At 39.5% G+C, this 18,364-nt stretch overlaps 1 protein-coding gene across 4 annotated transcripts in view; it reads left to right on the top strand.

The window, feature by feature from the left end:
• Positions 1–18,364, top strand: part of nectin1b (nectin cell adhesion molecule 1b) — a 154,211-nt gene that overhangs the window by 66,151 nt on the left and 69,696 nt on the right. Inside the window, exon 6 of one of the 4 annotated variants that reach the window (XM_067595288.1) lies at positions 8,101–12,751. The exons of the other annotated variants lie outside the window; for them this stretch is intronic. Within the exon in view, the coding sequence (XP_067451389.1) occupies positions 8,101–8,594 (494 nt within the window). The 3' untranslated portion in view covers positions 8,595–12,751. Of the gene's footprint in view, positions 1–8,100; positions 12,752–18,364 lie in introns of those variants that run through there. 4 annotated transcript variants of the gene reach the window in all.

An 18,364-nucleotide genomic window follows, 5' to 3' on the forward strand; every position in this document is an offset into this window, starting at 1 on the left:
CCAGTGTTTGGTTTGTCGGTTATGGGCTATTGTAGAAAGATGGCGGTGCAATATGTGCCAAATGACGTAGATTCCCTAGACCATTTCCTTCATTTCTCTCCTTGCACCAGGATCAATATCCTCAAAATGAAAGAAAAACTGGGACTTCAGCTGTCATTCTCAATATGAATTACTCTAATTGATTTCTCAAATGTCTGTAAATTATCAGACTATAATAAAAAGTGACCATAAGAATTCTCAAAGTCCACTGAGACACTGAACAATATTTGAAGAGTCTGAAACACAAAGATGTTGAATTAGCAGAGACTTAATTCCAAAAGCTGACATTTCAGCACATGTACAGTTATTAGAGCACACCTCCTTGCACATGTTAGCACACAATGATGTTTGAGCTCATTTTAAAGAAATGATGCGTATGTGATTGTGTAGGTTGTCAACAAGAGAACACAAGTTCATTTTCACGTTGCAAAATGTCCCACCCAGTACATATCTATGTTGCCATGAATCTCATCAAAAACGTTTGGTTAGGCTATGGTTCATACTCTATGGTGCAACATACCAAGTACTCTTTTATAAGGGTGTCAGGCTTTTCATTGATGTCACAGTAAAGCCCTCTTAGGACACATTCCCGGCGATTTTCCATGCTGGGTTCTGTGGGAATGAATAAACCTTCACAATCTACACACAACTACTCGGACTATACTGTGTTCACATTATAGCTGATAATGTTCTTTAACCTAAATGTCAGGGACTGATCACGATATTATGACCATATTATGAGGTTGCAGAGTCGCTGAGTGCAGTTTCCAAAGAAACAGAGCTCTGCAGCTTATCTGTAACGTAAGTTAGTACATGTAGAATGAACTGAGCTAAGCTTTTTTCTCCTACGACCCGTCCTACTCTGCCGCTGATTGGCTTACCCTGATATTCTCACCCTAACTGTAACCAGTCTCACTCCTCATGCCTAAACCTAACCAATCCAATCAATGAAGGCAATGAGTACTAGCCAATCAGAGGAAGAGTAGGGTGAGTCATGACTTTGCCATCTTAGGAGAACAAATTTGGCAACGGCTGCTAACGTGCACAAACGTATCCATGCACGTACTGCACATGTGCGGAAAAGTACAGATAGCCCATTGGGACTTATTCCTGAAACCTTACACTGTTATGTTAATGCAATGAAATCCTCTTGTCTTGATGGTCAAAACTGCAATTATTCGGTAGTTTCACCATAAAAAAACTATGTAATACAAACAACATCCAAGTTTAATTTCTTAGAGTGTACGGTGAGAATATCCTTGAATAAAACAAGTATCACACCGTATATTACCATATATTATCTAACCGCAGAGCTGCTCCACACAGCTATTTGTCTCTTTCTTTTCTGTGACAGAGACAAGAGACATTATGATGTCAGCTTTGCAAAGGCTCCCCCAGCAATGTGAAATTTGTTTGTCTTCGCTTGTCATGGTGGAGTCTGTCTCAATCTGCGCGCTATATAGCACATTACACTGTCGCCTTCTCACATCATCGCTTGCATTATTCATAGATCCAAAGGCCACATGTGTATATCTTGTATATCATTGCACCCTCACTTCAAGCACACACACATGTTGTCAGGCAGGTTGAGGCGCGTATTGGTCTCTTGCCTCTCCCAGCTAGCTCATCCCTCACCCTTGAACTTCCTGATCAGCCATCTACAGACCTAGAGTCTGCAGGCTGACTGACGCTCTAGCCCCCGCGTCTCCTCACTACAGGAGGGGCTGCTCGCTGCTCAGCTCCTGCCAAGATCACACCTCATTATCCAAATGAGACATTAGCATGAGCCACTCCTGCGCTCACACACCATAGGCCACCCCATAAAGCCTCTGCTGTGTTGCGCTGTGCCAGGGAAAGCACTGAGGGGGAAGACATTGTGGCTGCAGCTCGCTTTGCATAAAATGGAGGAGGGGGATGTTCAGTGTGTAAAGGGGTCTTTTTTATTTGGAGAGGAAGAGATAGCCGGGCTGGAGGAGTGAAATGGAAATGTCACCAGGGGAGAGCATGTGAGAGCAGAGCAGCTGAGATCGTAGTGATTTATCTTAACATTTGTTTCTGCATGGTTTGCTGTTTCTGCTCTCCGGAGGACGCGGAGGAGAGGGATGTGGCAGACAGATGGAGCTGGGGGATTGGCTGAGCCCCTTCGGCCCAACTCGCCTCCTCCGTCCTCCTCCTCCTCCTCCTCCTCCTCCTCCTCACTGTCCACCCGTGTGGTGTCGGATCTGTCACGCCTCCCTGAGAGCCTGATGAAGTAGGTCAGACGCTGTCCCAGGGTCTGACCACTGGCTCCGGAGCTGCTGCTGATGCTGTGTGGTGATTCACTCATTACACACACAGTTCCATAATAACAACAAGGAGACAAAAAAAAAAAAAAAAACAACAAGAAAAAAACCCAACAGAGGAGAAGCTGAGGGTAGGATAGTGTGGTAAACAAACAGGGCCCTGACCTCTCCTGGCTTAACGCGTACTAACATGCAGATTTGTTTGCTGCATGTCTGCTGACCCAATAACTCATCCTTACAGCACTTCCACTTAGCACTGCAAACACATGCAGGGTAGCAGGGAAATTTAGAGATGCATTAATAATGGTACCTTATGCGCAAACATGGTTTTTAAACGGCATTAGTGTTTAGATGCTGGTGTAAATATTCATTGCTCATTAAAGGTGCATTAAGAATGATTATTACAACCCCCACCCTAGCAAAAAAAAAAAAAATGACCCTAATATTGCTGCAAGGGAGCAAAACAGACTTTCTGATTTGGAACAGAAGTAAATATTGATATGTTATCTCTGCTCTAATTTGTCAGCTCATTCATGTTTATTATTGATACACGTATATGGATATTATTTCAACTGTAAGCCACCATAGTGTTGTGACTTCTTGGTCACCAGTAGAGGCCCCAAAAAAAGAAGAAAAAAACATACTGCTGCTGCTTTTGGGAGATGAAAACAACAATCAGTCTCTGTTCCTCTGACAGGACCATCCTGCAAGTCACTGCATGTTCACAACATGCCACTGATGATGTCACACGTGTTTTGATGCAAGTATTTCACAGCGTTATCTCCTTCAGCACATCCTGTGCCCTCTTATCTTTTGGCTTTTTACAGGGAATTGAATTTGAATCACTAGTCTGAAGGTTTTTATGGCGGCATTTACCGACATATGAGGCAAGATTATGCCTCTGTAAAATAAGTGTAAAAAAAACAAAACAAAAAACAAATGTTGACAAATAGAATGAAATGGTAGATATTGGAAGGTAGTATGCAATAGGTTAAAAAAAAGAGCTTTGCCTCGCCATCAACTCCCCAGGCAGCAAGTTAAATTCCTGTCAGTGATGAGCTTTTATTCGTTGTGGCAGCATTACATTTCCATGACTTCACAACCACTGGCGAATTCAGACAGGGGAGTAATGAGGATCGTTGGAATCACTGAACGCGTCCTCCGCGATTGTCCCCCTCCTCACTCACTCATTATGCCATTCTTTATTCGCCGTTGTCACTCCCCCAACCTCTCAAAGGCACTCGCTCCATCTTCTTTTTTTTTTTTTTCTTTTTTTTTTTCCTTGTTGCCACTCCTCAACTTCTCAAAGTGGCCCTCTATTTTCTTTTCATCTTCTGTTGTCTGCTGCTTGTTCCTCATTTAGTCATATTAAAACACCACTCCCTGTACCACTCTTTGAAATCCTCTCTCATTTTCCCAGCCTGTCATAACACCTTGTCCAAATGATTGCGGTAAGACTCAGGAATGTTTGTACCTGTATCTCTCTCTCTTTCTTTTTTTCATGTGCAGACATGACTCGAGCACACCCAGAAAGAGTACCTTCAGGACAGAGTTGTGAAACAGTTTCTCTCTACTTTAAAGCCCCTTCTGCATCAGACGTTCCACTCCCTCAATATCTTTGAACATTTCCTGCTGCTGTTTTTTTTTTTTTTTTTTTTGTACTATACACTGAAATATAAAACCCTGCTCCGTATGTTGTTTTCTGAAGTCACAAATCTGGCACGGACCTGATGCGACATTTACACAACAAGATGTCAGTCTTTTTTTGGAGTGCGTCACATTTGTTTGCCATTTGTTTGCCATTTGTTTTTCTTAAAGACTCGCTTCTGTTTTACACTAATGACTCAGAGGGAGAACACTCACTGAGTTGTGAAGGAAACAAATTTCGTCACTGAGACGTTCGGAGGTATTAAATCACCCGTTCGATCAAGTCAGATGTGAATATTCAGAATAATATGATTAAAGTGATACAAAAACGGCACGGTTGCAGCATTTACATAGCAGCAGTATGTCATGTTATTCATTACCTGTATAAATCTACCATGCCTCTGGATTGAATTATAGCCTTTCATAGCACATCTTGGCACCTATTAATCTCAATAGTACATTTTAGTCATTTCAACTCAAGGTTACCCCACTATCTACATATTTCCAGAGTGGTGTTAATAGACACTGCCTTTTGTTGCCTGGAACAGTATCAGGATTGTTGTTGTGCCGCTTTGAGGTCTTTTTTATCTATCTGTTGGCAGGTGTTGCTGGTAGCGATGGCGTGCTGGTGGAACGCCTCCTCCCTCCTACATGCTGTCAAACCCCCCGTTGTACCCCGACCATTTCAAATGTGTTTTATTATTAGTGTTTTTCGTAATGTGATTAGTTTGTACCATAGCCACTCTAATTTCACATACTCACATTCACAGAGTATATAGGCTAGACAAAGGCGAAGCCGCCGAGCTGTCGAAATTGTGAAATCTTTTTGCTTTTTTTTTTTTTTTTGTTATCTTCATGTAAGCACGAAGCCAGTGAGCTGAACGGGGAGGTGGTGTTGTGATGTGACCTTGCGGAGGGATAAGTACGAAGCAGAAGTGTGCTGGATAACATTGTGAAAACATGCAGTCTTCTTTGCCAACATACCTTTTTTGTGTTGCAAAATATATTTAAAAAAAAAAAAGCATTGTGTTCCCCTCCATAGCACTGAAGTGATCTGATGAGCTTTTCCAAGTCCATTTCACAAGTAGAGCCATCTTAACACTTCAACATTCCTCCCTTACATCCCCCCTCTAGTAAAACATCTTAATAACTCTAGAAACTCCATTTCATGTTTTCGGTACAAGATCTTCCAAGGCTTCCTTGGAAGTGATTATGCAGTGCCAAAAAACCCAACAAAAATACCTCCATGTTTACAACTGCTTTAATGTTTGGACTGTAACCCATTCTTCAGTCGTTAGTGTTGACATTCACATTCTTCAAATACGGGTGTCAAGAGGTAGCGTCACATGATCCTTTATAAAAATGGAGGTGATAGAGAGCACCTTTGAAGGCTCTCTGTAGTTTTAATGGTCTCGCCTTGTGTTTTTTCACCTTTCTGTGTGGTAAATGTTCAGTCTGGGCAACCTCAGAAATGCAAAAATCTGCCTAATTAAGATTGTATAAAGGGATTGATGAGAGCGAAGACAGATCCTAGTTGAGGAAGGCAGTGAAGGGTAGAGGAGAGGATTACAGGAGAACGTTTTCCCTTTTCTCTCTACTCCTACAATCCTCTAGATTTTCACCGCTCTTTGGACTTGGTGGGAGGATGTGTTCCCGAGCAGGGGTGACCTGGCTTTGCTCTCTCATTCATGTGTGTAATGAAGGCCTGTGTCTGAATAATCCCATTAGGTGGTCAGATTAAAACCTGAGCTGATATTTGAGACTGTGCCCGGCACTGCTTTAGAAATTGGAGAGCTTTACTGTCGGCCCTGGGAGAACGGGTGCAGAGGAAAAAGCAGCTGAGGAGAGAGACTGTGTTTGGGAGGTCTCTCCTTTGGACTGATAGAATGCCATTGTAATTAAAGAAGAGAGGAAGGCTCCAGTAGCTTCTTTACCCCCATCCTCGTCCTTTACATAGCAGAGAGTTGTGCTCAGAGATGTATCATTTCCACTAAAGCGGTTCTAAATGAGTGTAATGGCTTTGATTCAGCAGTTGAGCTGAATAATTTGAGAATCACTTTCTTTCATCGCTCATGTGGGAAATTTGGCTTCTTTTACATGATGAAGATGCCAGAGTTTGTCAATTATTTTTGTTTATTTTTTCGCCATGATGTTTTAATCTGACTCTGTTTGACTTACTGAGTAGCAGCACAGATAATTTTATATCTCCAAGGAACCTTTGGGATCGCTTAACGTAAACCTTCATTTTGGCTCAATTATGATCAGTTACTTTCAATTTGAATTATTATTCATAATTTTATGTATTAAATTTAACAAATCCTGTTCAAGGCAGTGCTAACGCAGCTTCGTCATGTCCCTATGATGTTGACTCCATGGATCATTTGTGCATATATAAGCTATAATTAAAACCTAATTGTGAAAACGTGTTACAGTTCAAATGTGGCCCGATGACGTCGATGCAAATTTATTCTAATGTACATCAAAACATTTATTTAAGCTTTTTGAAAGCTGATTTGCTTCCCAGGTATTACAGCACTTATTAAATTAGATCCAGATATGTTCTCTCCTGGTGAACAATGTTTAGATCCATGTTTACTAGATTATGACATGTCATAATAGGATGGAGTAAATCACTACAACAGTAGAAAGAAATGGTATCAGTGCCAGTAAATCTTCTCTGTATCTTGTCTTGTCTTGCCTTGTTGCATACAGTACGAGTCTGTGGTTCGCCCTGCACGAGCAGGAAGCCCTGCCTTCCTCCCTCACTTGTTTCTTTCTCCCTTTCTCTCAATCCTTTCCCACACCATTTGTTTAGTAGACGGTGTAATTCTTTGTTGTTTTTTTTTTTTTTTTTTCTTCCACCTTCTGTTGAGGATTCAGCGTTTACCATTGAAGTTAAATGTGCTTATGCTCTGCAGGTTTAGACAAGCGCTACCTGTGCGCCCCGAGGCTTTGATCACATTTCAGATAAAAAAGTTTCTCCTGTCTCTGTGCTCGAAGGAGCTTTGCACATTTTTTTGGTTTTAAGTGAAGACGTGTATGTACGGGACATGGCTTTCAACGCTTAGTTTTTCTGTGAGTTACAACTGCTTCAGTCATGAGCATTGTGTATCTTCCTGTAGAGTAGGCTATTCGCTCCTTAAAATGGTGGAATGAATGTGATGGCTCAGGTTTGCTCCAGATCTGGTATAGTCATGGCAGTTGTGAATTTAAAACAACATATTTTTTTTTTTTTTTTGTATTTGCAAGGCAAAATCCCAGCCTTCACACTCTGCTCTTGTGGAGGCTGGCATCTTAGTTATTGTTTGTCTCTAGCAGGCCATTAGTCATTGCCACTCTGTTCAAGATTCGAGCACATCTTTGAGTCATTTTAAAATTTCCTCTTTTTTCTCCACTGTCTTCTGAATCTGAATTTTTTTTTTTTTTTTTTTTTTTCCTCTGGGAAGCATATGTTATCTTTTGCTGTCTGCACTGCTGCCTGAACAGAAGAGCTTCATGTTTATCAGCTCTGTTGATGCATCATGGCTGTGTATGCTTGGCTGCTGATAATCATCTCTGGCAGTGCTCTTTCATTTCATTATTGCAACACTGATGATGAAGATGTGTCATGTTGTATTATTTTATGCTGGACATTATTGCAGTATATCATTCAACTTTGAGTTGTGAGAAATCTACAGAGTTAATTGTATTAACTGAAAGGCCACATGAAATAATTCTTCCACGGTTTGCTCATTAAATTGTTTAATTATATATGTGAATATAAATGGAGACGGAATCATGGTTAATGCATGCTGACAAAGCTTCATTCACTTGAATCTTTTTACTCATTTCTTTTCTTTAATGGTCTTGTGTGCTGGACTGGCTGTTTATTTCTTTCTCTCCATGTCTGAAACTGCATGTGACTGTCAATGACTGAGCCTTGCCACATTGTTGGTAAAGGCTCCTTTGGGGTTGGGGCGGGGTTCGTCGTGGGGCCGGGGGTCCTGTCCTTCCTTTCCCCTTTGCTTTTCCGTCCTTGTCTCCCTTACTTCATCTTTCCTAAAAAAAAAAAAAAAAATCTGCACCTGCACAAACGCACCTCCTCCCACCAGAGCACTGACACACTCCCTTCCATCTGTCTTTTCCTACCCAGAATTCCCTAACAACCCGCCACCTGGGGGCCGTGAGATCCCGCAGGAGCAGCACAATGCAGGTGCCGCCATCGGGGGCGCTGTGGGGGGAGTGGCCCTGTTGGGCGTGGCGGCCATACTGCTCTTCATATTCCTGCGCCGCCGCCAGCGCACCTTCAAGGGAGACTACAGCACCAAGAAACATGTGTTCGGAAACGGTTACAGCAAAGCCGCACACCCTCCCATCCCCAAAAACCTGCAGTATCCGGATGACTCGGATGATGAGAAGAAACCCGCCCAGATCGGTGGCCCCGGAGGGTTTGAGGTGAGCGAGCGCGATTTCGATGCCGAAGCAGAGGACCTGAAGAGGCCCTATTTCACTGTGGACGAAGGAGAAAGCCGAGATTATGACGAGCGGACTCTGGCTTTCCAGTATGACCCTGAACCTGAGATAGCCGATGATATGATCTCTCAAACCGACGGCTCTGTCATTTCTAAGAAAGAGTGGTATGTGTAGTGGCATGCAACAACCAAACCAAACAACCCCTCGTCCCCCCCACCTGCATTCCACCGCACCCTTCACCTCCATCACCAACCCCACCCTCCCATTTGTCAAACTGCACCCTTCAAGTCCCCTTCCTCTTTTGGTCAACCTAGTACCCCCTTCCCCCCTGACTCCCCCCCACATCAGACCCCATCCAACTAATCTCTATTAGAAGATCAAGAGTCTATTTAAAGTGCTAGCAACATCAACTTCTCAACATGACCGCATTGGTATCAATTCCATCAGGTGAATGGGCAAAGAATACAAACTAAAGGTATGTAATTGGACTCGTTGTCACTGACTCACGAGGCCAGGGAGGTGATTGGTTGATTAATACTGGTGTATTATTCTTTTTGTGTCATGTTTTTTTTCATGTTATAAATGTATTAAATGTATAAAAAGAGACTGCAGGTTGAGGTTTTGCTGAGCACATTTGTGAAAGTCCTACACTGGATGTACGATTTGTTTTTTTTTTGTTTTTTTCCAATACCATTGCCGTTTTGTTATTTTTATAATGTCTTTTTGTATGATTTTTAAGTGACCAGAGAACTGAGAGTTAAATGTCTGACATAATTACAGGTGGAGTTCTAAGTGTTTGTAATTTTGTGGTCAAATGTTTCAGAGAAAGAAAAAAAAAAATTACGTCATACAGCACCTCTATCATTTCTCCTGTTTCTCTCTGGGTTTAGCATCCATGAAATTACAAAAATTTTGTATATTTACAGCATTAAAAGCAGATATGTTATTGCTGTTTTCCAAAGACATGCTTAGTATTTCTTGACCCCTGTGTTTATATGCTTGATATATTTCTTTACTGAGAGGGAGTCAGTGTACTGAGCCGTATGAATATGGCAGTAACAGATAAAAATCAAAAAAAGTGTTTTCAATTTTCTTTCCTAAATTAAAAAAAGGGCCCACATCAGTGAATCAGAGTAGCAGGGGAGAGAAGGGCTACAATTGTACCTGACACAACAACACACTTTTCAATCACGTCCAAAATGGGTTTGATGAGTCTCATAGAAAACTTCAATAATTGCTCTGAAATGTCATCGTCACTTGACTTGAACAGGATTTACCTGTGTAAACGAGCTCAAAAAGTTACCACTATAATGAAATGTCTGATTTTTATGCTGAATTGTCATAATTATGTTTTGTTCTAACCCTTTTTTTATCAAATGGATGTCAGAGAAAAGTGTCTGGGGAATTTCCCAATAATGACTCTGTCTCTTCTTATAATTGTGTGACTGTGTACTGGAGAATAGACTTAAGCCTCCCCGCTTACACCAACAGCATTTTCTATGAGGAGTCGTCCATGGACACAAAGGACACGGATAGGAGGAAAATGTCAACCGATGCATATAGTTACATCTGCGAGAGAAAATATTTTAACATGTAAAGGGAATTGAAAATATGATGGTGGCCATCCTGGAGTTTAATAAGTCACCTGCTGCTTTCATGGTGTTTTTGTTCCATCTCTTTTTTTTTCTGAAATGAATTTCAGTAGCTGTTAGGGGGGTTTTAAAGGAATGAATGGTTTTCTGTCTCTTAATATTGGCATCTGAATCTGCCAGTGGGGATACAATGACCCTGTCTAAAGGCATTATATATATCCGGCTTTTTAAATCACTGTTAACAAGTGCCAGCTGATGCTAGAATAGCAAATGACTTGTTTCTCTCCATCATACAATCAGCAAAATGCATTTGCTTCAAACAAAAAAAAAAGTTCAATGTGAAACATCAGACACAAGATAAGACAAGCAAAGAAGTAAATACATGGATATAAATGAGATATCTGACTGGCTCTGAACAATATAAATACTGTATTAAGCCTTATTTTATGCATGTTTTTGTGTGGGAGTGGAAGTGCGTATGTTGCTATTTTTTCTGTATCAATTCCAGTGTGTTTGTCCTCGTTTGCAGCTCAAAAGACAGCACTTTTTCAGTGTTGTCAGTATTGACAAAGATATGAGTTTATGGGCACTCAGTACCCATCGACAATATTACAGTTAACACACAAAAGTGTATGAATATATATATAAATAAAGATGAAAAAATAACATCTCTGTGAGAGTAAATCTCTCTGTCGGCTGGAGATGTGAATGTTTTACAGTCCATGCTTGTCTACTGTATGTTTTTAGATGAGCATGTTAATCATGAGCCTCAAACTATATTGTATTTTCAACACAAATTAACAGTACAAAGTGGGGAAATATCATGTTCTTATTAAAAGTCTGCTGATTTCAGCTTACTTTAGATTCATTTTTACAGCCTTATTTCTTTTTTTGTAAAGTGTATCCACTACAGTCGGAGAGCAATGCATGAGGTTTGAATCAGAAAGTTTCAGAGGGGGAAAACTAATTGACAGCAGTGGGGTTGCTACTTTCAAAGTGCGAAAACAAATTGCAATTTTATAGCCTTTGGTTTATTGTGCTCAGATAAACTGCTTTGCTGTAACGTTTCAATTCCACGTTTACATCACATCAAAATAGAGACACATGTATTAAAAGCATGTTTTTTTTATCTTTTATTCTTGCATTCAGTGCCTATCAAAGTCAGGAGAAATGAGGTAGTCTGAACAGTTGCTGCTCCTTCATTTAAAGGTGCAGTGTGTAGGATTTAGTGGCACCTAGCTGTGAGGTTGCAGACCGCAACCAACTGAATGCCCTCCCCCCCTCCCCTTCCAAACATGTGGGAGAACCTACGGTGGCCGCAAAACTCATGAAAAACACTAAAGGCCCTCTCTAGAGCCGGTGTTTAGTTTGTCTGTTCTGGGCTACTGTAGAAACATGATGGTACGACATGGTGGGCTCCATGGAGGAGGACCCACTCCCTATGTAGATATAAAGGGCTCATTCTAAGGTAACGAAAACACATTTTCACGATTCTTATTGTCAGGTGATTATACAGTAATTAAAACATACTAATGAATATTATATTCCATTTCTGTCAAGTCTGTTCCGCTCGATGCCACTAAATTCTACATACTACACCTTTAAATTATTCATGCCATAGAATAGCATCATGAATAACTTAATATTAAAATATAACATAAACTGCAAACCTCTTCAGATCAGACAAATGATGATTCTTTAAATTGCAGTGAATTTCCGTTAGTACAGTACGGATGTTATTCCATCTGAGCTTAAAAGCACGACACTAACAATGCATCTGTACTTGATCTTAAAATCAATTGATCTATTAAAAGCTGCATTCATTACCATTTTAAAGTTTAATGATTTCTAAATGGTGATACAGCACTTTTTTTTCTCCATTCAATACTGGATAGTTTAAGTCTTAAAGAGATCTAACTTTTGCAACATAGTCACACATCGCTGACTTTTCTAAGCACAACAATTGAAATACTAATCCAGTGAAAAAAAAAAAAAGATTTAACTTGTAAATTTAAATAAATAAATAAATAAAAAAAATGCTGCTTTGGCTCAAAGCAAAGATCAACACTACCCATTCTTAAAGCACAAGTTTAGGGTTTCATTTCACTTATTTTTCTGCATACATTATGAAACCACTGCCACACTTGCTTCTCAGACATGTTAGAGAAAGAAAGCCCTTTTCGGATTTGAGTCGACATTCTGTATACTGGTAGATGTAAACATTGTCTTCATGTTGTCGGGGTGTTATGAGTTTCTATTTTGTAATACTGACTGTAACTTCATTCCATCCTAATCTACTTTTTGTATTCAGTATGTTCAACATTCCACTGTAAATACTGTATATAAGGTTGAGATTATAGTGGGGATTTATTTAGGGACAACTGTGTAGGGACCCTGGTCATGTAAAATATACCTATTTTGACTGCAAACATAGACTTGATGATGGATAGATGAAGTTGATGCATAGCTTATTTCCAAAGTCCCACCTAAAAATGCTCCTCCAGTACGTTTTTAATATGCCACTAGCGGCTTCACTGTCATACAAAGGGGTGATGCATACAGTTTGTTGATTTAATGTTATTGAAATAAAATCAAAAGAGAGAAATTGTCTGTATGCAGCCATGTGAATGTATATTTCTGAGGGTGTTACAAATATGAAAAAAAATCTCTTGTTCAATTGTGATGACCCAGTGAAGTAACTTGTATTTGTTTTAAGCATTAAATGAGTTCAATAGTCAACAGTGCCCTGTCCTAGTTCACTGATTGGATAGATGTGTGTATCTGATTGAATATGGTTCAGGTCTGCAACATATTTCTTATCGCTGTATTGATTTAGGTAATTTGAGCTCTTTGCCAATAGCTCTGATCAGAAATGTAATCTCTGTCCCCTCGTGCAGGTGCTAATGTTGATTAATTTCTTCAGTTCCATCACTTCCTGTGAGCCTTACATGTAAGACGTAAAAGGTTTGTTCTGCAAAGAAACTTCTGTAGTTTTTACAAAGATGGACAATATTTAAATCTGCACCTTCAGATGTTGCTCTGTTTCCAGAACAAATTTCCTTGTGGACACATCTTCAGAGCACAGAGAGTGTTTTAGGCATCCAGCCACTAAACAGAACCACAGTTTTGCACTGCAGCGTCCAATATTCAGTTATTCATTGCCGTTCCAGTTTTCAGAATGAAAAGCCTGCAGTGCTAATGCAGGATGATTCTCTCTGGATGCATCCTCGGTTCCCTCCACTGTTCACACTGAGTTGTCTTGCCCGAGCATGAAAAATTAAAATACACAAATCAAACATGGCTAGGAAATGTCTTATAATCCAAACACAGTGTATTTTAGAGGTGAGGGATGTATTTTATCATCTTTACAGCATTTCTTTCGAAAAAATCTGTTATTAAAAAAAACACAAAAAGATAAAGGGATGAATAGGGTATTTAACAAGGGCCTTCAGAGGTTATCACTGTAGCTTCTTATGGGTTTTCCCTTTAATTGGAGAGAGGAAACTGTCAAGCAGATGTTGATATTAAGTTCAGTGCTTAATGAAGCTACAGTGATATGATGAGAGAGGCCCAGTGTAGAGCAAGACAGATCTGTCTCAGGCTATGGGACTCAAGTGCAGACATCTGCACCATGCACATTAAGAGCAGCCCAGAGTTTGCAGCTGTTGCCATCCATTTGCTAAAAGAGCCCTTTGTAGCCCAAGGGGCTTTGATGGCACATAGGCTTTTAACATGCATGGCCATCTAGTTTTTTCTCCTCTTAACAGATCTGCAAGTAGAATTCTACCAACATTTAATTTAAGTACTCTTAGGATGAAAAATGGCCGGAGTTTCATTTTAAAATATGTTCCTCATGGGGTATAATTTCAAGAGCGAGTTTGTTAAAGAACATCATATGATGTCACACTGTCTAACACAGTGTAAAAGCTGAGAATAAAAATTATAGCTACTGTTAGAGACTACAATTTCTACAAAAGTGAAAAACGGACAGACTGTGCCTGCCGTGATTTATGTTTTTGGATTATAATTCACATATTTATGGTACCAATAAGTTCAGACAAGCATTGTGAATAAGTCTCCAATAATCTCAATGCAGCCCCATGAGTTAATGAGTTTTCTTTACATTTTTCCTGTGAATCACATTACCTTTCAAATTTGAGTTTCTTTCAGGAGTCAGTTTGACTTTATAGGCCACAATTGTTCACTTAACCCTGAATTGGACTTTTAAATGTGTTAATTATTTGCTTGGGAAGAAACTACTGTGAATTGTTGAGCTGTCGATTAGCTACAAATTGGAAAAAGATCTTAATCCAAATGGCTTCAGAAAGGCTGACCTACAAACACCCAATACCATGACTCGTTAAACTACAGCGATTAAACGGTTAACGAACATACTGTTTATGCATGAGCAATTCATTGGGCTGGATAATGGGTGAGAACTTTAGTCATTGATCGGTGAGGTGGCCTTTGGCTGCACTAGTTTCTACTTTTGAGGCAAGTTTGTATACAGATCCACACTGATGTTAAAAGTTAAAATATATATATCTCATTTCTTCTAATGACTGGTGTTTCCATTTAAGATCTACAGTATATTCAGTGGACGCTGCTGTGTGAGTTGCATCATGAAATGTTCAATTTGCAGGTAATATTGTTGTTATCAAAAGATTCACCGACCTAACTTGTATCACAGCCTGTAAAATGCAGGAAAAAAAGTGCATTGTTTTGTCATCATGGTATGTTTATGCATAGTTCTTTCTAATAATCTTTTTTTTTTTTTTTTTTTGGATAAACAGATTGTTCATGGCTTCTATAAGTATGTTTCTTTCTCTTGTTTTTTTTTTTGTTTTTTTTTTTTGTTTTTTTACCTTTTTTCAATGTACAGTCTGAGGTCATATGGGGTTGTCCATAATAAAAATGTGTTAATGTAAATGATGCTCTCCTTCTCATGTTCAACAGTCCTTGGTTGTAAATGACACAGTTTATTGTCATACACTTTTTTTTACTATTATTATTATTAAGTTGCAGGTAGTCACTCTAACAGCCATCAGCCTTGCATAGTATAAACAATGTATTTTATCAGTCAAGGTTATTCAACTACATCACTAGAAATGCATTTTAAAGGGTTATGATTATTCTTACAAGTCTCAAAAGTTAATATACTGTAGATGTGTTAAAAGATAAATAATGTTTTTTAGGAACAAGGTAAGAGATATTACACTCTGAGGTGTTCTGAGACGCCATGCTGGCAGCTCTGTGAGACACAGTCGCACTTTGAGTTAAATGCCAACGTCAGCTAACATACTTGCAGTGACAATGCTAACATGCCGCTGTTTTTTTTGCAGGTATTCATAAACCAAAGAAATAGAATAATTGGTATTTTGGCACTAGATGAAAAGCCAGGGGATCACCAAAGTTATTACAGTTTGTCTTGAGGGAAAGATGGAAATCCATTCAATAGTTGTTATTTCACTAAAAAACAAAAATGTCAACCTCATGGTGGTGGTAGAGGAAAAATCAGGGGATCATCAAAGTCATAAGGGATTCTTCCTCTGGAGACCATGAATATCTGTAATGTCCATCCAATAGTAGTTGAGATATTTCAGTCCGGATCAAAGTGGCGGACCAACAGACTGACAAGGCCATCACTAAGGCCACACCTAGCATGCCTACAAATGATATTTTGTCATTTTCTTTATAAGAACACCTCAGACAAATGTTGCTGCTGATGCTGCTATATGCTGCTTAAGTTTAGCAGGATCCACATGAAAGATTTTTTTTTCTTTTATATATCTTAATAGATTATATATATATTGTATATCTATTAGTAAAGAAGTAGTGATGAAGACTTAACAACTACAACAAAAATATACAAAAATAATGAATTAAATAACTAGTATTTATAGATGTTACCACAAACCCAACTGCAGGCATATTAACTTTGAATTGTGAGTTAATTTGGGATTTCTGCTGGATTTGACCACAAATATAGTAGTTAGTAGCCAAGTCTAAGACATAACTTTGGGGTAATTTATTGATCGGTTTTCAACCACTGCTGGATTATAGTTCCAAGTTTGCGGCCTACTTGTCAGTGTGATCACATGACACATTTTTCTCAGGAGCTTGTAACTCTGAGCATTGCACAAGAGGTGCTTCACTATTTTAGAGGCAGACAGTATAATCTTCCTCCATAAAAATCTAATGTCAGCTATTCCATACTACAGTAGCATTTGGAATTTGTCCGGAGTCTTGATGTTGCTCTGAGGCTTCAGGGCTCCAGGGCGGCTGTGGCTCAGCAAGGGAAGAGTGGGTCGTCCACCAATCAGAAGGTTGGTGGTCCAATCCCCGACTCCTCCTGACCGCATGTCGAAGTGTCCATGGGAAAGATACTGAACCTCAAATTGCTCCCGATGGTTGTGCCAGCACCCTGCGTGGTAGCTTGCCGCCATTGGTGTGTGAGTGTCTGTGTGAATGGGTGAGTGAGCAGCAAAGACATTGTGAAGCGCTTTGGATAAAAGCGTTATATAAATGCAGCCCATTTTGCTCCAAACAAAACTATTACTCCATGATAATCATCAGGAAAGATTGGCTTGTGGTATTTTCATTGGTCATCTGATCAAAGATGTCCTGAGATGTGTCACCTCCAACTCTATTTTCTCCACCCTGACTCTCACTATTCTGTGTATGTCTCCTCGGATTCTGTCTCTCAGGCAACAAATGGCGAGACTAAAATTGACATGTTTCACTTGGAGCGCCATCCAAAACGCAAGGCACGTAACTTGGAGACATATAGTATTCCTACCGTGACCAAACCAATGAAATGAACACAGAAAAAGGTACATTCATATTCCAGACAGTGTTCACATGGTTCTTTCCATCTCTTTAAATCTGCTCTCAACAATGAGCTGTTTGTGCAACATAATGCTGCGGCTGACTGGATATAAACAATAAAACAAACACTATTGTGAATAGATCATAAGACCAAGGCTGAAACCTTTCCCACTGTTCCTGCCGTGCTCTTGAGCTAAGCAGGCATTTGCCATTCATTTAGGCCTTTTTCAATGCCTATGTATGCACTTTTCTACTACTGTTTGCCCATCTGTTAGACTGATATTTGTGAATTCTGTACACTTGAAACACTGAGCCTATAGACTGCTCTGAAAAATTAATTAAATGATACACACAAGGCATTTAGCGTCCATATTTTAGTACAAATAAAACCTTTAATGTTTATAGTGGGAGATCTCTGTGACAAAAAGTTATGAATGTCTAAAGATTTCCATAAAAATACATTACAAATAGATTTGTTGTTGCTTGTTGTTTCCATTGAATTTTGCCCTGAAATACAAGCTGACTCCTCATCATAAATCATTAAGGACACGTAATACAATGCAGTGTGTGTTTACAAATGCAGCACCTGCTGTGGCATAAAACTTCTGGACAATCACCAGCTTCTTCTGACCGCCACATATTATCTGTTTTGCAATTACAGAATAAAAGCAAGACTCATAAAGAGTCAAGCAGCATATTTAGAAGACCATGAATTTCTTTTTTTTTTCTGTGAATCTGTCAGAACTGAGCACCTCCACGTTTCTTTGATATTTAGAACAGAAACCAGTGAAGTCAATCATAAAGTACAAATCTAAAAGACTCTATTGATCATCTACAAACTGAAAAAGAGTTGTTTATGGAAAAGTAACAACCCAAATTGTTTGTTCCCAGATAAAGCTTTTATGTTCTATATTGACTTGTTGTGACACACTGTTATTTATACCATTTTAATTCTTTAGAGGCCTGTCTCAGCATTTAAATGTGTCACAATCATACAGTGGAGTATTAACAAGTTTTCCAATTTCTTTTCTATTGTTCAGATTATTATTTTTTTTACATTGTTTGCTCAGTTCTGCTTTTGTTTGAGAAAACATGTTGCTCACATAACCTGATCGATTGGGCATGCATTTTACACCCCACTGATAGACAGCGCAAGTCAATTCTATTTCCAGAAAATGTGAAATTATAATGAATTGGCAATTGTTTGGATTAACCCAGGATCAATCTGCTGAAATTATTATTGCCTATTATTTTGTAAATGAGACGGCTCATAAACAAACTGCTCCGATCCCATGAATAAATTTGTTGGCATCTTGAGGGATGCCTGCAGTTGCTGCTGGAGGCACACACTCCCACACACACACACACACATACCAGCCCTGCTTTCACGCCCTCCCATTTTCAGAGCCAGTCATGGCATGAGCAGCTCTGCTATCCAGCTGCGCATTAGCGTTCTCCAATTAAACTCAGCCATCCCAGAGCAGAACGAAAGGCCTAAACCCTCTGGTGAGAAAAGTGCTGACA

Source organism: Thunnus thynnus, chromosome 7, assembly GCF_963924715.1.
Source record: "Thunnus thynnus chromosome 7, fThuThy2.1, whole genome shotgun sequence".
Classification (NCBI taxonomy): domain Eukaryota; kingdom Metazoa; phylum Chordata; class Actinopteri; order Scombriformes; family Scombridae; genus Thunnus; species Thunnus thynnus.